Source organism: Crassostrea angulata, chromosome 9 (genome assembly GCF_025612915.1).
Source record: "Crassostrea angulata isolate pt1a10 chromosome 9, ASM2561291v2, whole genome shotgun sequence".
In the NCBI taxonomy this organism is placed as follows: Eukaryota; Metazoa; Mollusca; class Bivalvia; order Ostreida; family Ostreidae; genus Magallana; species Magallana angulata.
Genome location: NC_069119.1, coordinates 10323564 through 10346032, shown reverse-complemented (window position 1 = coordinate 10346032; position 22469 = coordinate 10323564). Strand labels below are relative to the sequence as shown.

The window sequence follows — 22469 nt, the reverse complement described above, 5'->3', positions numbered from 1 at the left end:
GTAGATAGAAAATTATTTTAAATATCTGGTTTTAAAAACCTCTTGCCTAGAAAAGCTGTAATTTTACTGAAATCAACCTCAGATAATAAATATATAAATTCTTTCAAATCAAAATCTTGAAGAGTAGGGTGGGGCTACACTGGGATTCCAATTTTACAAAGGAAAATATATAACTTTGATTATTTATAAAAAATGAAATGTTATGATATATGGTTTTACTTATATGCAAGCATTTTGAGTCAAAATTTTTGACATATTGCTGATTTTTTCAAATTGTTTAGACTTTGGCCCCTTGACAATTATTGGGCTTCACAAGGATTTCAAAGTTTGATGTAGGTTTATATCCCATGTATAAACAATTGTTTAGGATTTTTTTGAGAACTGCAATGCTCACCAGGTGATATGCCTATAAAATCATCCTGTTAGAAAAGGGACTTGATTATAAACATAAGAATAACCAGGGGGAAAAATGGACTTTATTTATACAGGTTCTACAGTATCCATATAGTTTGTATTATGACCTTGTTAAGCTGATTTATCATGCCTATTGTTCTTCAGGTGAGCGATGTGGCCCATTGGCCTCTTGTTTAATTTCTCACAGCTTATACCAATACATAATAACAATAACAGGAATAATGATTAGTGAAAATCAATTATCCTTTATATATTTTACAGTCTCTCAAAACCGGTACTTATATTATATATGCAATAGACACCCTTTCAGTTGCATCTTATTCTAAAGGTTTCCTCCAAAACAGAAAACAAATGAACGCCGAATTGTTTATATAAATAACTGTATTTTTTAAATAGCATCATGACTGGGATAGAGACATTATAAATAAATATTTTAGAAAATCTGAATGCTGTCAGCCTTTCATATTTAGTAATAACACTCAGTTCAGCATTCAAATAATATATCCTCTATCACCATATTTGTCCATTGTAATTTGTTATAATAAATGTTATTTTCTCTGGATGAAATTCATGTGCCTAATGAACTACTGTTTATTTCACAAAAGAGAGAATACATAATAAGATTTAAAATATGATTTTTTAATAATCAATCAAGATATTATTCATACCAGTAATAGTAAATCACAGAATACTCTCTTTAGTCCATTGTATCAACAGATTAGGTATAAATAGAACTAGTAATGTGTTATTAAATCCAAATCCATTGATCATAAAATATCTTAAAAATCTCTGCTCCTCTAAGAGTTTAAGAATACACTCAAATATGTAACAGTTTCAAAAGAAAAAAAATTAAAAGCTTTCATATGATAACTTTCCTATGGTTACATTTTGAATATGATAGAGGTATTTTAGATTATACTTGATTTCAGATTACATAACAGACCTCACTGTATTCAAGGAAGTGCTGATAAGTTTAAGAAAGTGGAAGGTGTATAGAAATACAGGAAAGAGTAGAAAACGGGGGGAATATAGCACTTTTACATAAACATTCCTCATAAGTTAGCATCACACACACATATAACGGAATGCAGAGACAATGGGTGCACTCAAACTCGTAGGTCAAAGAAAGGTCAAGGTCACACAGAGTAAATAAAGGGCAAAGTTCACAGAAAGGTCAAGGTTTACAAATTTAGAAGGTTTTAATAAAAAATGTCTTTACTGTTGATTTACTGAATGAAAAGCAAATCAAAGAAGTTATAGTATGAATTGAAAATTAAATAATTAAAGAAAGGCATCTAGAAAATATGTTTTCTTCCATACACATTAAGTTATTAAAAAAACGATGAAAGTGTTTGATGGTACATCTATCAAATAAAAAAACAAAATGCTGGGTTGCAACAGAATCTTTGACAATAAGCATATAACAAACTTATATTTCCTTGAAAGGGAAAATAATACAAAAGAAGCACCTGCATTAAAATGGAAATGTTAACCTATTACCAATGTCATGGCAAAAAAAAAAAAAAAGATAGACAGTTAAGGCAAAAAAGAAAATAAAATATAAATACAAATCTGCTGTAAAATAAAAGGGGTTCACAAGAATATTGATTCCCTAAAACAATACAAAAATAATTTTTGATTACATACAAAATTGCTTTATTTAACTGAATACATTTGAATGAAAATTAACAAGTGCTGTGCGAGATATGCATTTTTACTGTATAGGCTGGCAGCTGATAAATGCACCCCTCCAGTCAATATTGGCCAGAAAAATCCCCAAGTAAATTCCCTCTTTCAAACATTTATACCTGCTCATTCAGACACACACTTATTTCTTTTACTAGGATATATTTAATTCCAAGTTCTGTGTAAATAATTCTCAAGTAATTGCTTTGTGCCCTTTTTTTCAGGTACGAGAAAAAAAAGGAAGCAAATAAAATCATCATTGAAAGACTGAGAAAAAAAAATCCTGCACTTGTCCATATATCAGGAATCATGATATAAGGATATAAATGACAGCTGTCAATCATTAATCTGACAGAGAGAGTGCATATGTATTTGCTAGTATAATGTCTTGTGGGCGGGGCCACTTGTCAATTGGGCGTGACAACTCATCAATGTCCAATCTGATCAACAGATTGTTGTAAATTGATCCTTCTGTGGCCCTAACAGATTCGTCCATTGAACCATTTCCTTTAGTGTCTTTTTTCACTTAAATATAAAGGTGGTGGATCCAACAACAGCCCTATTTGGGGGGTGGCGGAGGTGGAGCTCGTTGATTGCCTGCTGAAGAAAAAAAGCAAATTGTTACAAGTATGCTCATTTCTACTGTGAATAGCCTTTTATAACAATACAGTGAATTGCCTTCAATATTAATAAATAATGAAAACTATAAAGCAATATTTTGGATGAGTTAAAAACAAATTCTGTCTTCTTTGTATCCTTTGTTGATATGGTGCTAATCTTGGATGATACCAAATACATAAATTGAAGCAATAAAATATTTTAAAGTTATAAATTTACACCCATTGAAATATTCTCCTAGATATGTGGTATTCACAGTACATGTAGTTGAACGTTCTATGGTTACACGGGTAAATTCTGTGATTTCTGTCAATCTTGTTTTACGAGATATAAACATAAGAATTTTTTCTTAAAATAAGGCGATCCTTAAAAAAAATTTTTTTTTGGAATTGCCGCCTGGGGGTTTCTAGATCCAGGAGGGAGGGAGGGATTATTTTTTTTTTTTTACTTTTCAAAAATCAAAGTTTAACTATTAAATTAAAATTTGTTAAAAAATAAAAATCTCCATATAAAATAAGTTCTTTATTTTTTTGCTAAAAAAGTTTTATCAGCAGGTGGTATTTCAATGAGGCGGGAGGCAATTCCAAACAATCAATAATTTTATTTTGGCCTAGTTTTTACTATTTTTAAATTCTGTCATTTAGAATAACTGAATTACTTATACCAACAAATAATGTTACAAAGGAAATAAATTCATCACATCATCCATATCTAATCAAGTGGGATCATTTATGTGAATATTTCTGAGTTGTATTTCAAGCAAGGTCTCTACATGTCTTACAACCCAGAATAAATCTCAATACTGAAAACACCCTTGATCAGATCTGTGCAACTTCTGTAATACAAGTATAATGTGTAATCATATTTCTTTGTGTAAAAGTAAATACACAAAGTACATAACAATGTATATCTATTTCTATGATCCATGCAGTGATTGGGTACAAGATTGACCTCCCTTGTACATACACAAAAAAGATGAGAGAGAATATGAATATTCTGATGGTATAATCAACAGCAAGGAAATGAAAATAAATACACAAGTAATTATTTATAATGATTGTTGTGAACTGAAAATTGTGTATATAAGTACAAGTCATATTCATATATCTTGCTCTCCTTACCAACTTCACTCAATATAAACACTAAAAGCTACAATAAGGAAAAGCTTGGATTTCAGATACATGTATGCAAACTAAACGGATTTTCTAGCTATGATACAAGATTCAATGGTTGTATAGACCTCTGCTTAAAGCTTTCCTCATTGTGCATATTCTATATAAGATCATATAAAACTGGAGTGTGGCCAAAAACAAAAGTTTGCCCAACTGAATTATAAAGTCTATATACAGATTTGGGTAAAAAAAATTTGGAATGCCTCATTGGATGTTCATTCCCCTATACCTCAGACCTGAAAGTTCTATGCATACATAATTAATGTGCTAATTATTATCATGATCGATTGAAATATTGTAATAAAAACACTATAGTTTCCTATCCATTTAATTAAGATTCCTATCCATTTTGTTCATAGTACACAAAAGCAGAAGCTATGAAACAAACAAACAACTGTGAAACAAACAGTTTCAAAATTTATGAGAGTTACGGAGCACTGCTGAGGATCAGAGGTAATTTATCAATGAGGAAGCATTTGAAACAATTTGATGGTGTCCAAAAAATGTGCATCAATCATTTTTCCCACCTAACTTAAATGTTATACATGTATTTTTGTATTCTCTTACTATAGAGGATACCTTGATGATGTTAATTCACATTAGTTATAATTTTAACAATAGATGACACACTTTGAAATTGTTGTAGTTAAAATTTAGCATATTAATATAATTAATTCAAACTGTGAAATAAAAACTGGATATTTAACCTGATATTTGATTTACAAAATAAATGCAGTTATTAAAATTGGGGGAAAACAGTTATTTTCCCTGTCGTTCAATTTTATGCTAAACATTATGGGAGATACTTATTTACAATCAGTTATGAGCAATATCTTAAGCAAAACCCTGTTAATGTGAGTACATACCTTGATGTCTGGGATTTTTGCTGGGGTAATTTTTGTTAGAGCCTGTAAATGGTTCAGGAGGAGGTAACTCATTCCCATTGTGGAATCGGAATCTATTTTCAAACTCTACAAGAAATTGATAAAACACAACTTTAAACTCATAGTATGCATTATAAGAATCTAATTTATACCATATTCAAGAATGAACATTAATGTGATACATCATACATGTACAATCGAAACACCCCTTCCCCCCTTTTCAACTAAATTTTTGTCGACTTTAAGGAAATTCCTATCAGTGCTCATGTGAAAATAACGAAATGGATAATTGACACCTACAATTTGAAATGACTCTACAGTGTTTGACAAAAAATTGAAATCTATAGAAATTGTACGTAAGTTTACGAGTAGGACATTGTTGCTGCCAAGAAAATTTGACATTCATGTAAACTGTACTTCCACACTGAAAAAAGTTATTGGCAAAGCCACGAAAGTACAAGCCGCATGTTTCCTGTAGAAACCAGTATTTAAAATTTTTTTTTTCTTTTTTAATAGAAAAAATTAAAACACAGTATTGTATTCAATTTTTTCACAAAATCTTAAGCTTACCGGTACATAAAAATCTGACATAATACCAGGCAGGAAGTTGTACACACACAAGGTAGAATTAACTTCTCTAAACTTCCTTAACTTTTTTATATATAACAAAACATGTAGTCTGATTTGAAAAATATTCAGCTTTGAACAAAAAATATATGTAATGTAGAAAAATTTTCAAAAATTAACTGTCATAAATCTCCTTATATTATGAAGAAGTCTTCCTTAACAAAATAGTTGAAAGATTTTCAGAGGACCATTATAATTGGGGAAAAAGTGACTGGTTTGGGAAAAACATTAAAATAAAATCTTTAAAATTCATTGACAGTCCACCACCAGCTTCTAAAAGCTCTCTGTACAGCAAGTGATGGGAATGACGGATCTACTAATTTACGCCACTGCAGCAAAGAATATGTTTACATTTCAATAACAATTTAACATCCGATGGAAGAGAGTTTTGAGGGTCATTGTATCTGTTATAAATTGACCTAATGTCCTAAAATCTAAATGAAAAAGTTCATATAAATAATTGTGCAAAAATCAATAAAGCAGGATTAATAACATCCTGTTCATGCATAACTATAATGCTTTGCACATAAAAAGTCTTAACAACATCACACTGTAAAGTATTTGGTATCTAATTAGTCCACTTTACATTACTGACTCACCATCATTATCTCCGGAGTAATTTCCCGAGGACCGCCGTACTGGAGGGGGTGGGGGTTGCATGCCACCACCGCTGGGTCCTCTTGCAGGAGGGGGTGGGGGTCCTGGGCGCCCACCACCTTGCCTTGATATTGTTCCCCCAGAGAGGGAGGTGTTGGAAGATGTTCTGGCTGGAGGAGGGGGTGCTAGTTGTGATGAGGAGGCACTGTTCCTGGGGAGGGGAGGGGGCCTAGATGAGGGGGGAGGGGGAACCTGAAACAAAACAACAATAATCATTCAATGGTGACAATTTTTAAAACAAAACAACATAGTCAATGGTGAAGGTTTCTTGTCATCACACAAACATTAATGACTGCTTTTTCTGCAGAAAAAATACTTGCTGCAATGTAGTTATTTCAGAATTTCTCAAATTATGTTTGCCCCCCCCCTTTTCTATCTCTCTCTCTGTCTTACATAAGAAAGCCTTTCATCCCAAATTAAACACATGGCATCAGGGGGAAAAGAGTTAAAAGAATACATGTCCAGATTTCATACTTGTGACCTTAAAGAGGAAAGTTCAAAGGTTTTATGAATTATATAGTCAACTCATATTCCCTTAACATCATATTCTAATTAAAAAAGAGCACTTGAATTTATAGGGTCTTTCTGCTTTCGATAGAACTGGATTATAAACCAAAAAACCCCAAAAAACCAAGTTCTCTTTATACCCACTTTAAAATCTATTGTCACGGCCAGACACGCTTAAAAGTCTACAAGTCATACAAGAAGATCAAATATAAACAAGCACAGAGACTTAAATCATCTCAAAACATCTTAACCTAACTTCCTGTCAGTGAAATCTTAGTCTCTTAGTACAATATATGTATATACGTACTAACTATCCAAAACTAAATGATCCTCCCTTCAACCCTCTAATTAGAGGAAAAAGAAAGAGAGAAAGGGCAAAATGAAACTTAAATTTATAATGATGTATCAAATTAATAAAACGTAGAAAGTATTTTCCTCCTTTGATAAGTATTTGCTTGTTTAAAACAGAGAAATAACTTTCCGTTGTTTGCATCACATCCATGTAGAGGGGATGACATTAATGAGGAGTCACCAGTGCTATAGAGGATGCACTTGTGAATAATTAAGGTTATATGAACAAGTTTGTCATTCATTTCTGCATAAAACAAATATTATACATCATGGATAATATATACACAACACAGTCACTCCCACACACTAAGTGGTTGTGTACATCACTGGTGAATCAAAAAAAAAGAAGAAGATTTTCCAGCAAGCATGATGCTCATACATCTAAAAGAGATATCTTGATGCCCTTAAATATTAAGATTTCATTTATCTAATAAGAACTCTGGAATCATTTGACTCGATAGATTATATTATAAGATACAGAGATACATGTATTGACGTGACTTAAAAATTAAGATACCAGTACTGATTAAAACAAGAACAGTGTCATTCATTAAATTATAAAACACATTTAATTATTTGAGGAGGCTAGATGATCAACAAATTCACCATCAGGTCTACCTTAAAATTTTAAGATATGATTTCATGGATTTGTTTGGCTATAAACTATTATACAGTAAAGAAAAAAAAATCCATACTTTATACAATGTACTTTTAAATTTGGGTACCGGGTATTTTCCTACATTATTACATAGAAATCTTCTTCCAAAGGAGATCAAAAAATTTTAAAAATGGCCAAGACCATTGAGTCCTCCTATCCAATACAAGTACACGAAAATCCATAAAATCATCATGAACTTATGGAAAATTAACTTTATACACAAATATTGTCCCCCACAAATTTTAGTAAACCAAATTTTTTATCTTCTATAATTAATAAGTTTTTATTATTACTGTATATTTAGTTGTAGATCAACTAACATCCATAAGCTTTATATACAACAAATGTAAAAGCTTCAAATTAATTCATGTTACTGAACTTTGGAAGTTTACCCCCCATACTGTTCAGACAGGAAAAACATTAAATACAAGTGAACATTATGAACAGCTTTTATCTATAAGCATATTTCAGAGTCCTTTCCAATAGCAAAAATTGTACAAATATAGGATCTCTCACAATTCATATATTGGTATATAAATTTTATTCAGTGATTTTTCTATTCCCAAGCCTCGACAAAAGATAGAAAATGAGCTGAATGAAAATCATATACCATTTCAAATTATTGGAGATTCTTTTAATTAATCATATGTTTTGATTCAAATTTATTTTATGGTATTTCTTGAATGCAAATGATCCTTATCTTATATCAATACATGTACTAATAATTTAAAAATACATGACTAAATCCACTGCAAATTGTTGCAAACATGAGAAAAAACCTTGTATTTATACAGCTGAACTTCAATATCTTGAACACTCAAATCTCAAATACAATGGATATGTCAAAGTGATTTGTAAGTCACAACCACTTATTGTTTAACTATTTTACCCTCAATATCTAGAATACTCAGAAATCTCACTGTTTTTAATAATAAAGTTTGACTGTACATAAATCATTTTTAATTTTCAAAAGAAATACGTACAGCACCACTTGCTCCGCTTGGGGGTGGAGGGGGTGGAAGGGGTCGCCCCACCATGCTTCCTGGCCTGCTGTTGGTGGGGGGAGGGGGTGGTTCCACTGATGGCGGTCTGACCTGGGGTCTCCCCACCCCTGATGATGGCCTCCCAGGCTTCCCTCCGCCCGGTGGGGGCCTGGAAGGGGGTGGGGGAGGCACCCCTCGGGGCATACCTCCATTCATTCCACTTGTACTGCTGTCCTCTGTTTTGGGTTTTAAAAAGTTTGGTGGCGCCGGGGGTGCCGCCGAATGTCCTGGTTTTCGGTACTGTGAGGGAGGTTTAGGGGGACCTGATCCTGGTCGGATTGAGTCACTACTGCTTAACTCCGGTTTACTATTCTGGGGAGGGGGAGGGGGTGGGCCTGCATTGGGCCGAGATACACTGTCACTTAAGTCAGGCTTGTTTGTTTGGGGTGGGGGAGGGGGTGGCCCTTGCCGACCACCCACATCCCCATTCATTGTGGGCTTGTTCTGTAAGGGGGGTGGAGGAGGGGGACCACCTGTCCCCCGACTTGAGGGTCCATTATTGAAACTTTGCCTCACAGGTCCATTGAATGAAGGTTTGTTTTGGGTGGGAGGGGGTGGGGGTGGCCCTCCTCCAGCATTTGAAGGTCCATTGAATGAAGGTTTGTTTAGGGTGGGACGGGATGGGGGTGGTCCCCCTCCCACATTTGAAGGTCCATTTGGCACAGGTCCATTTGTCAGTTTTGTTCGCTGTGGAATATTCACTCCACCTTTTGTTGGTTTCAGTTTGGGCATTCCACCTGCAAACAAACCTCCCAGTCCCATTGGAGCACCACCACCGCCCATGGAGCTTCCTGATTCACCTGTAAAATTTTATGATGCAAATTTGAGCCATTTTAAATAACTTTATACAGGTAAGCATTGAATACATTGTTATAGCTAAGCTTATAGTGTTTAGAAATTTGGGTAGACACAATTCATAAATCATACTTTTTCTAATAAATTACAAATATTATGTGAAAAAATTGCAAAAATTCAATTATGTCAGCTAACTAAAAGACTTGTTTTTAGCAAATCAGATGTGAAATTATCTCCTGTTTGCATCCCTAAAAGATAATTGAAATATTTTTTATCTGATTTCTGCAGTTAGCTATTCCAACTCCATTAACCATAAATAGGAAAGAAATACGAAATATTCAGTTTAATATTACAATGCTATAATTCCGGGCACAGGGTAGGGGGTTACAAGTTTAACGACATTATTACTGATCAATTTACACAGAAATGCATTTTCAGTGATTACAGGTTATGCCAGAATGCAATTGAACTTGTTCAAGGTGCTATTTGCTTGACACTTATAAAATAAATATTAAATAATAAATATATATTATACCATGTCAATGAATACATGAACAGGAGAAAAAATATAAGTTTTCAACAAGAAATTCAAAGGGAGGGGTCTATCAGAGTAAACAAAGATTAATATGACATATCTTTGGCACTGCCAAATAATTGTTTTGTCTTGGTGTTTGCATAATATTGTTTACCACAGGGAAATGAGACCAAAGTCAGCTGGTCTCCAACAAAAGGAAATCTTAACAGGAAAACCTTGGGCAATGTTTTTCCTTGTTCTTCCTTTTACATACAATCTTGAAATGTTGGTTGTTTTTTTTTTTAATTTTCTACAAGCTATTTAAGAAATGAACTCAATGTCTACCCAAGTTATACTCGTATAACCTGGGTTGGGGCAATTTACGCTTTATAATCCGCTTCGCGGATTATAAAAAAGCGTAAATTGCTCCAACCCAGGTTATACGAGTATAACTTGGGTAGATATTGAGTTCATTCTTTATAATTCAATTTTCTGGAATTTGCTGTACAAATTGAGTCCGTTTTACTTTTAAAAATAATATAAATCTGTTCAAAATTCAAACGTAACGTCAAGTGAATTAGTACGTTGGTGCATTGTGACGTGTCTTGTGACGTGCAAACCAGGTTATACAAATTTAACTAAATTTTTCTATCCAATCAAATGCCGCGTTACAACCAGAATTAAATTATTATCAAATATTTGAATTCAGATTTTGTCTATCACAAACTGATAACAAAGTTCTATAATAAGATGTGACATAATCATTTTTAAGAAAATGTTTCTATTCTTTATTCTTCTTTGCGATTACTTCCCGTAAAATTATTTAGAATTCTTGATTTTTATTTTCTACAGACTACTGTGGAATCATCATTGTCCATGGGGGACCAATGTTCTTGGCTTTCGTGGGTAACCGTTGCCTGTGAATTTACATCCCCATGAACCTATACATAATCATTTGTTTAATATCTATTAAAATTATCCTGATTACACCACCAACAAAATTAGGTCCCAAGGAACCAGGGAAATTTTGGCTACCCAAAAACATTGACTTCCACGAATAAAAATGATTCCACAGTATTATCAAATATTTCAATTCAGATTTTGTCCACTACAAACTGATAACAAAGTATAGAATGTGACATAAACAATGCGACGTCCTTGGTTTAATGACACACGCAACTGTCTCATGTTCAGTTTTATTGCTGTACATGTAAATATAAACTTCCTGTGGTAAAGCCGATCACTTCCTGTCAAGTGACCTACATGCTGAGCATTGTACCACCAGTCACTGTAATAACTTGTGGTCAGTACAATTACCATCTTATAACGACTCTTCAGCCAGTGTTTGGTCCGTATACCTTTACAGTTGCTATTTCATGACCATACAAAGTGTAAAATTGTACATGTAGTTAATATAACTCCAAGAGCATATAGATTCTTTGGCAAAGTCCCTTTTCAGGTCAAACGTATTGTTGCTGCTAAAGCCATTATTTGGTCCTTACAGTTGCCATAAAGTGTGTCAAATAACACATGTAATGTAGTTAATATCAAAGCAGATTTAGGTTGTTGGGCAAAGTCCCTTTCAAAAAAAAATTTATAATTGCTGCTGCTCATTTTTCTTCCATGAACAAACTGGAATATGCTTATGGCAATTAACATTTACCACATGCTTATATATACACAATATAAATAGATATCTTTCAATATTATTTGGGAAGACTTTTTTTGAATTATAAATCCTTCTGTGTACATCTTAAACACAGTAATAGAATAATGACTTCAAAATGACAAAATATATAATATGCTTTAGTGAAATGTATTTATCTTTGAAAATGATACCTTATATACCTAAGCTTTCTCCATCATGGGATATGATTAAATCCTTTTTTGAATTGTTATGCAATGATATGAAACTTAGCCATGTTAAAATTATCTGGCTAAATTATCTGAGATTTCAACATCAACTTTTCTATAAAAATACATCAGATCTATGGAATCAGATAAATATACACAGTATTTAGCTGTAAAAAGAAAACTATTCCCCAAAACCAACACAGAAATGGTTAGTCATTAACATGCTCTAAATCAGTACAATAAGTCAGTCCAAACAGTATGAAAAAGTGACACAGGTAAAACTTCCTACCACTTCCGTATATATACAATATACTTTTCACCAGAATAACAAACTTTAAACAATCCATATAATATTGCCAACTCATAGTTAGTATTTCCACTGCCCATAACATTTCTAAACATTGACATGAATTTGGTAATGCTGGAAATGAAGACCTATTGCTAGATAGCTATTGCCGACAGTTAGAACACAGTTTTTGTTTTTTATTGAATTCAATAAACTGAGCATGCACAACATCAAAGCTTGTTTTTAGATGTAGTATCCTCAAGCTTTGGCATTGTGATGATCATATTAATCAAATGCCTTCTCCATTGAAAAATTATTTAAGTCATCGTAAACTGAACTAACAATCTCAATTTTGCTTCCATTCTGATTATGATACAGAATAAACAAAAGACCTTTAACACACAGAGACCAAATTAACATGCGATTAATCACATTGGACTTATTTCAAGTATCAAAGGTTAATATTTCTTTTTTTTTCCAAAACCATTCATGACTGAATGCCTGAATAGAAAAAAGTTGCCGACTCCCAAGGATATATAAAATTACCATGGGACTCGAAAGAATACGACTGCGAGTGCCTCAGTTTGGTTTTGCTCGATTGGTCGTCCTGAGTGAGGCTCAACTTACGACCTTTTTCGGCTAATTTTTTCGCAACTTGATCTGTAAGGATGTCAAAGCAAATTACATCTATAGGCATATCTAAACTCCGAGACTCATCGAAGATGTCAAAACAATATTACATATTTACAAAGGCATGGGACTTTACAATACAAGTCAATAACATTAACGACAAAAGAAAACTTATGCTAGAAACAATGCAAGAGATTTGGGAATCCAAAAATCTGTTAACTACAAATTAAGACACTATCCATTCTTATAACAACGTATCAATATGAAGAACTGCAAGTTCTGAGGGAAATCTGGTACACATGTCTCTATGTACACAGTGTGTATGTCAAGTTATATGACTTACTTGATTTAATCAACTGCATCTCATAGGAAACATGGGTCAACCACCCATCAGTGAATAAATATAGTTACAGAATCATTGTTAAGTTATCGCAAAGGGCAAAATATCATTGTACATGTATCATCCTTTGAATATCGTAGATAAAAGTATATATATATGGTATCATTAAGGCTAAAACTTATTTATTTTACTATTTTTCAAAATTATAAACACAAGGAACTTATTATAAGAAGTGTCATTTTATTTTTTACAAAAAGTGTCATTTGATTTTCAATACTGTAATTAGGTATTAAACATATCAAGGACAAAAGCTGAATTTAATATCCATGTACTGGTAATATCAAGGTAATGTAGGCTTCAGAAACCATAGTTAGTTAGCTGTCTTAATTAAACTTTTAAAAGATTTCAATGTTTGTTAACTATTTTATAAATCTTCCTTAAACCTATAATCAGCAAAAAAAATAAATATAAGGAAAACGGTTTATAACGGTTCAACTTATAACAATACCAAGCCCAAGGCTTGCTTTAGGTACTGAACAGCAACTATTATTTGTAACTACTTTATTCCACTATTCACAAGAGATATAATCTGCTTTTTGACAACTTATTTTTGCCGTCAAGCCAGATCCACACCAGTTTAGGCCATCAACAAAAATTTGATCGCTATGAGAAATATCTGCGGTCGACGAAACTCTTGCAAACCTTGCAAAAATTTCTCGCACCGAAATAAAAATCTGGTTAACAGTATTCAGAATTTTGATTATAAAATAAGTTACTGCAGTATGAGTGTTGTCTGATAGAAATAAAAAAGTTTGAGGAAATTCCTTCTATTGGACATCCTGACACTTCATCCTATAATTCTACTCCAGTAAGTACATTAATTCAAAATAAAATGAACTTGTTTTGTTGAAATGAGAAAAAAATTATGCATAGTAATATTTATTTAGACAATGATTGTAAATACCAAAACAATGTTATCCTACTAGTTCCCCTATATGTGGACAACAACACAATTTAGAGAACCAATCCTCTTTAAACACAGTCCTTACATATTTATCTTTTCAAATAATAAACTGATCCTCTATTAACGCAATTAACAATGTTCCTACATGTGTATCTATTATAATTATCACTTATGGACCTATTTTCGATGAACACATCTTCCTACATCTAAATCTACTCATTAATGAACTAATACTCTATTGATTAATTAACACAATTCCTAAACATACATACATCTTTTCATATTATGAACTAACCTTCTCTATTAACACAGTTTCTACACAGATATACATCTTTGTACTACCAGTGGTACTACTAGTTCAAACTCATTAGTACATAGTAAAGTACTCACTATCGTCATGACTACGGTTCCACGAGTTTGGAATGTTTCTGTCCGGGGTGCCACTGCTCGGTCGGGCCGCCACAGTGTTGAATTTACCTCCCCCACCGCCTGGGGTCATGGGCATTCCCATCATGCCTCCACTGCCGGACGGCTTCTTTGTATCTAAAAAAAACAAAACAATTTTCAATAAGTTTCTGGTCAATTTGGTTACCTGTGTTATAAAACAAGAAACAGTTTCATAGCATATCAGGCAAAACAATGTGGTTTCTTGGCATCTGCAAGAAAAATTTTTGTTAGTAAGTTTTGTTCAATTTAGGAATTAGTGTATTACTAACAATGCCTTACTTAAAACAGGTATAACACTGTCAATATAAGCAATTTAAACAAGTCCATGAAAACTCTCCGGTAGGCGCACAGTCATATTATTGAATTGTTCTTCATTATTGTGGTGGTACTAACTGGACAATAATTCAGTATTCCTGGTCAGCTGTTCAACATATAAGATAAAGCTATGCAGTATCAGCAAATTCTCTTAGAGTGTGACAAGCTGACAGAGATGGACAAAATAAAAAGATAAAATGTCCATTCGTCCACGCATTATATTATAAGGGAGCAAAAGATATAGTAGAGCCAATGAAACTCTCTTTCAATATGATACCAGAAATTCGGAAGATATTTGATGAGGGCAGAGATGGGGTAGATTAGCAGTATATAACAGTAATGAATATTTATTATAATTATATTGAACAGCATGAAAAGTGAAATCTAGCTTATTTGCAATATTACCGGTACAAGACAACAACCTAAAGGTCATTAATTTAAAGGACCATAAAAATTTAACAAAGAGATCATTCTTTAAAAAAAAGTTCAGGAGCAAACCATTTATAAAAAAAATCATTCATTCAAATGTAAAATTGAAATCATTATTGAGTAGTACATATATTGTAGTTCCTAGTAACAACCATGGATATATATCTAAGTATTTCAACACTTTCTGGGAAATATGAAAACAACACCAAGAGAAATAAATACAACCACTGAAAATATTTCACCCCCCCTCCCCCCCCCCCCCCCCCGAAAAAAAACAATCTTCATTCTACAATGTGACTTTGGGATAGGCCTGTTGCACTAATAAAGTACTATAAAATTACCTCTTTCAATGAAATGGACACTCTTATCCCAGTGTACATGCATTTTGTTCTAGGAACTTAACACAATAGCACAAATTGAAATGCAAGACCGATCTTCTGCTTTGTAAGAAAAAGAGATGCCCTTTTAAAAACCATCGCTCACGCATGCCAGTAAATTATAATGCACATATGCAATGCATTCTGCTTTATGAAAACGATGAAGTCGTGACTTATTGCAAATTATGATACTGAGGTCTGTTACCATTAATCCCAGTGATGCATATCTACAAACGCTCAGATTACCTCCATTATGGACTCAATTCACAAAGATCATAAATAACGTTGCTTAACCCAATGCATAACCTTGTGTGAAGGAATGCATACAATATAAAGGTTTGTTTTTAGGGTTTCCATCTAAACAGAGAAAAACCAAAGACCTGGAATCAATTTATGAAACATCCTTTAATTAAATTTTCTGTCCCCCCTTTCTCTGATGTTGACCGTCGCGTGCTCTACCTTAATGTTTTTATGACCAATCGGTCAATAAAGAGTGTTTACACAGTCAACGAAAACAATTCTAATGGCTGCAGTGATCTCCTGACCCAGTCAGCTGTCAATGTCACTGATCTCCGTGATTCCTGCCACGGGCCATCAATATGTGGGCTCAATCAAACATTACACAGACCTAGAATGGTCAGCGTTATTTAACAACGAACTACAAAGAAGGCCAAATCTCATGAAAGGGAATGAAAGTTACACAAGTTTTACTAGTATCCTCAATGCAATTTATGAAAACTATGAATGCATGAAAATGATGAATTGCATTTTAATGTCATACTGTGGTTTCATCAATATTCGTTACATACCAATTTTCATGGATTTCGTTGTTAAGTTTATCCATGAAATTAAATGTTCATCAAAGTGCAATTTCTACTATTTATTTGTATTGAAAGGATCATTGGCCACGAATGTGCGTATCCTTGAAACTGTGATTTTCAATTTATCCATGAAAATTAATACCCCTGAATATTAATGAAACCACAGTATTGTATAATCTTGACACATGTACCTATTTTATATTAAGTGTAATGATACCTTTATAATAACACATGTACAATTATACAGATCATTGGATTCTACATCATACAGTAGAACATGGTTATAGCTAACACACTTTCAATGAGTTAACGCTAACAGCGAAGTGATTTTTATTCCCCCTGACTTAATTATATGTTGTCAACTTGATGGATATTATAGCATTGAATCATGATTTTTTGAAGTATACACTCTCATAACTGCAGCGGTGTGTGCATACAAATTTTCATAATGCGCTAACGCGCGTTACTCAATTTGTATGCACACACCGCTGCAGTTATGAGAGTGTATACTTCAAAAAATCATGATTTAATGCTTATATTTACATTTTTTAACTTTTTGCCTTGTCTGCAAATGTGACTCATACCTTAAAATTCCTATCTTATCCTAAGGGTAGGTTAATATGAATGAAAGAGCCACAGTAAGAGCCACAAGCGTGAACTTTGATTTTCGCTTGTGACGTTGCAGTTTACAGCGTTCAACGTTTGTGACGTCATAATAAAACTCGTCATTTTAACCTTTGACTAATTGTTGCATTTAGAGGCATTTGAAGATCACAGAATTTAATTGAAAACACAGTAGAATGTAAATATAATGAATTACGCTGATAACAAAGCAAAATCACATATCCCCGTTACTTCGTTATAAGTACTTTACAGTACATGGTCTACAAAAGACTTTAGTTATATAGTGATTTCTATTTGTGACAGCTGTCATAGTGATCAGATATTTCTCATCTTCACACAGAAATTTAATCAGGATTAAGTTCAGACTTGTACACTAGACATTTCCCTGTTTCAATAATTGTGTAAGCGCTTCTTTGTAGGGGGAGAAAAATATTTTTTTTTTAGCAAAGAGAAAATTCGACATTTAAAATAACTTCACACTTTTAATCCTTTTACAGAATCACTTTCATCTTTCACTTGTCTAGATCTGAATGTTTCCTTGGCAATCTGACACCAAAGCTTTCACTAAAATTGATACAAATGATAAAATTTCATTGATTACGAAGTTACCATCCTAGTGCAGATATGTGTTTGTAAAATTCTGTTCAAAAGTTCAAAAATAGCTACTGTATCTGTTGATTTTATCCTGAGGACTGTCAATGAATTCTGTTGCGTACTATACAGTGCCTCATGTCATGTACAGATTCAATATAAATAGAGAAACTACAAAGAAATAGTAACTGTATCTGTTGAGTTTATTCTGAGGACTGTCAACGAATTTTGTTGTAAACTGTAGAGTGCCTCAACTCATGTACAAATATATATAAAGAAGCAACCAAACTGCTACCAAACTGAAGCAATAGTTCTGTACATGTATATATTCATATATAAAAGTGGATGGCATTTTTAAAATAATGATTGGGAGAAAATCATAGAGACTGATGACCATAGGACCCAACATCCATATTGTATGTGTTTTACAATAATATATATTTCAAATTCAAAACTTTAATTTTATTAATGCAGAGTTAAATAAACTTTAGGATAGAGAGAAAGGAGAGAGAGAGAGAGAGAGAGAGGTATTATTTCCACCTGTGATCATTCAAACTGTAATGGGATTATGTAAATGCTCTAGTGTTTTCCTCATATAGACATTAGATAGTATATATACATGTACTTACAGGGATGTAAGTATAATTTAAATTAACCGTTCAATTGATTTGACAGGACATTAGGATTTCAGCAAATTACATAAACGAACAAGATATTGGTTTTACTTTGGATACATTTATTACACATACAAGGCTTTTTCAAGGCCAATTTAAATGGTTGGAAGTTCAATGTACCTCTTTTCAAATGGATTGAAATATTTCCTTTCCTAAATGAATCATTGTTGTATAATATTGACAAGATGAATTTGATGCCTTCAAATTATTTTGCATCTTTATGATTCGATATTGACTAGAATAGATTCAAATAATAGGCCATTTAACACAATGTCAGATTTGCTTTAGTTTCAATATGAATAAATTTGACTGTTTTTATCTATTCAATTTTGAAAGAAAAAGACATCAACAAAATAATTTAGTAAAATCCATGATGTTGGAATGCTAAATATTCCATTCTTTTTTCTTTCTTTTTATTGCAATGACAAATTCTACACACTTTTGCAATGATTTTCAAATCAGGAAAAATAAACTCATCAGTTAGTATGTGCTATAAAAAAAACCTCTAAAAAATAGCAAAAATTTACAAAACACATCTGTGAGTAACACTTCAACAAAATTTTGCAGCTGCACATTATCGTGTACAGTAAAAACACACTTATAACAAAGTCCCAAGGATGGGTGATTTTGCTTCGTTGTAAACGTAATTTGTTATATCTGTCAAGTTTACAACATGTAATAGATTTACAGGGAATGAAAAATCACTTTGCTATAAGTGTTAATTCACTTTACGCTTGTTTGTTAAAACCCTGTTTTACTGTAGTTGCATAATATACTTACTTCCCACCACCGGAGCGCTCCTATCATTGGTGACGGTCTTCTTCAACCTTGCCCCTGTGTGAATTTCCGAGAGGAGAGCCCCCCGATTAACCGCCCCTCCTCCCCCTCCTTTACTCTTTGGGGGCGCCTTCGCCGGAGGTGGGGCAGCTGGAGCGGAAGGGGGTGGGGGTGGTGGAGGCGGGGGTGGCATTGTGAGGAAATCTGGAAGTACATAAAATCAGTGTAATGAAAGACTTGAGAATTGTTAAACTAATATTCAATAATTCATGTGTACATGCAGTTTCAAACTTCCTCATACACTATATATATTTAATGTCTGCAAACCAACCATTGCTGCTTCAGATTGGGTTGAGACAAAATCTATTAAGATCTCAATTTTTTTTTCAAGGTTTAAATATCTCTAACTAATAAATCTAAAACTCATAAAATAGTATGCTATCGTTGGGTACTTATTTTCAGTAATTCCGTTTTGAAAGCATGTGACCGCAAGTTTGATTTCATTTAATTACTAGAAAATTTATATTCAATATGTTCAAGTTGGTCATTTTTTTCCTTCCCCAAAATTTATCATAGTTAGATTTTCAAATAGTGCATAATATGTATATCATCATTTGACCATTTCATCTGAGTAGAACTTATTTTATGATATAATGGGCGGGTCATTCATGAATCATGATTTATTTATGTACAAAATTATATATTATGTTAATCATATAGAAACAAGATAGTAGGATGTATTTGTATATATCTGTAACGGGAAGCACAAACGTACTAACCCTTTCTATCAGTTTAAACAAATATATATGTGATAGTAAACAAAATGGGTCAATATTGAAAAAAAAATTAATCTTGCTACTTTATACTGTATTGTATGACCATACTTATGACGTATCTCAAAATACAAAAATCAATAGGCGTCTGACATCAAATAACAAAACACTTGTTTTCTTTGTGTCAAGTAGCAAATCATAATACAGCAGCATTTTCATGGAATCGGAAATTGGCCGTAATTCTAATCTAGGTTGACAGTGACTGTGAGCAATCCGTGATTGAAGAACAGCAGTGAGTCACACGCACATTGAAAACAAAATGCATGGGTTTTCATATCATGAAAGTGAAATATATATCAGTTTTCACACAGCTGTTACAAATCTATCTGAAGCAATGAGACGACTAATAGTTACAAACAGGGATGGGGTAGGTTACTTTCAAAAGTAATCAATTAAATCACAATTACATTGAATTTTTAACATTTTTAACAAAAATGTTTGAGATGGCATGGATGTAACTTTACAAAGCATCCTTGCCATCTCAATTTTTTTCCGACGACTTATTTTTGAATCTGAAAGACCTTGCTTCTTCATCATCATATTATCTCTGTGTCAAATGATTTATTAAAGATACACAGAGTAGGTATACAGCATATTCAAATAGAGAGTACACACACATATACCATGTATACCACAACATACTGTAACAATTCCTTATACATCATCAAACCATAGTCCAAAGAATTTCATATTTCAATCTCCATGTCTAAATTCTGTAAGATTGCTGTAACACTGGAGCTTTATGTTGGGATTCTGATAGCAAATGCCAAACACCTCACAAATAGAACTATCTATAGGCCTACAACATTTTATCAAAGATTTACTTGACAACTTTATGTATGGTGATCATTTTTGGACTTTGTCATATGTACTTATTCATCAATATAACTGGCTAATGTTTTACCCCATGTGACATGTGCTATGCCTAAAAAATAGTTATGTTCTGATAAATTGTGCACCGGATGAACTATTGTATGTGCCAAACCCTGAATAACAGGGCTATACTATATGATATACCGGGCCGGCATGTACAAGATGCAACAAAACATAACAGTAAATTCAAAGAAAGCATCTCAGACTGGGAGATCCGTACAATTAAAAGTAAAAAAAAGATGTGATAGGAAAGTGTAGTAACTCAAGTTATGCAACCCTGAGCATAGTACACTATCCCTAATATCCGAGTGTCTGCATGTGTAGACGTCTGAGGTCGCGGGTTCAATCCCTGCCGCTGGCAAAAAATAGCCATATCATCAATAATCTGCGAGTATCGCCTTAGAGAGCAGTTTACGGGTATAAATTCTAAATCACTAGCATATAATGCTTGTTTATCATTCATATTCACAGTATTAGTCTAGTGTTTATGCCCGAATATATGCACAGTTTACTTTTCTGCAATCCGGAAATGTTTATGCAGGCAGACGGCATTTGTCAACGATCGTTCTCAACATCATTGAATGTGTGCATTCAAAAAGGACGGATATTCGAGTCCTCAATAACCATTCTAAAATAAAACTTTTAAGCCATTCGCTCCTTACAAAATAAAAAAAGATGTCACCCACCTCGCCCTACTTGTGACACATCTATCGAGTTGTTTGTGAAAGATTCGTCAGTCTGCTGGGGGCATAAACAATGGCCTTAATATCCGCTCAGTTCTCTGAGAACGTCAGATTGTTCTCAGATGATGAAACATCCTCCATTTTCCTTCGCTGAGTTTATCAATGTTGTTATTTTCCACCCGGAAGACTATGTATTTTCGGACAGTAAGCAGGAAGCGAGCAATCTCGAAGTTTCAATATGGCTGACTTACGTACAGGGGGTCACGATATTGATCCAATAGCGACACCCCCAATGCGGATACGACTAAAAACCCGCTAGAACGCATATTGCTTCGTCACGGCAAAGTTTCATACTATTTTTTTGACACTATTAATATCGACAGCAATATTGAAGTTATTTTATGAGATTGAATATTGTCTTTTGACATGTTTTCTATATAAATGTTCATGTAGATTATATTTTCATTTTTGCGTACATTTTGAAAATCAAAATAAATAAATCTTCTAAAAATACTCTAAAATGATTTTCCCTCGTAATTTTTGGCATTATTTTACCATATTTTCCTGTCTTATATACATACCGGTAAATGTCGAAGATTTTTAAAGTATGTCTGTCCTTGAATACATGTCAAATGCATCACAACTTATTTCATGAGCAAATCACACTTTTCAACCGTTAAAAAATATGATTGTTTTCATAATCATTATTATAAAATTCTTTCTTTCTTTTCTGTCTTTCTTTTTGTGCAATATACATTACAATGTATGTGATTAAATGTGAGGGAGTGTTTATAAAGCTGATTTTATATAATGAATGAGTCTACAGTTATTTCTCATTAGGCGCGCCGATCCAGGAATTTTTCCCGAGGGCGGCGGGTGGGGGTGCCCAAGTCAAAAGTTTTTGATCCGCTCCGCTCTATAAGGGACATACTAGTTCCTTATATGTCCATGGTCCTACAATGCGAGAAGCGGAGCGGATCAGAGTTAAAACCCTTGACTTAGTAAGACTGGGGATCTATTTTTAG

The 22469-nt window shown here is 33.2% G+C and overlaps 1 protein-coding gene across 2 annotated transcripts; it reads right to left on the bottom strand.

The window, feature by feature from the left end:
- Positions 1-777: 777 nt before the first annotated feature.
- On the bottom strand, positions 778-21724 carry LOC128162983 (WAS/WASL-interacting protein family member 1-like). 2 transcript variants are annotated; one of them, XM_052826434.1, is made up of 7 exons: positions 21448-21724; positions 19059-19259; positions 14391-14543; positions 8558-9417; positions 6001-6250; positions 4757-4861; positions 778-2700 (listed from the first exon to the last, which is right to left on the bottom strand). In XM_052826434.1, exons 2-7 carry the CDS (start codon positions 19246-19248, stop codon positions 2660-2662), a joined length of 1599 nt encoding a protein of 532 aa, XP_052682394.1. In that variant the 5' UTR covers positions 19249-19259; positions 21448-21724; the 3' UTR covers positions 778-2659. The 2 variants fall into 2 exon arrangements, with proteins under 2 accessions (XP_052682394.1, XP_052682395.1); XM_052826435.1 differs by having other exon boundaries at positions 778-2697.
- Between the last annotated feature and the right edge of the window lie 745 nt (positions 21725-22469).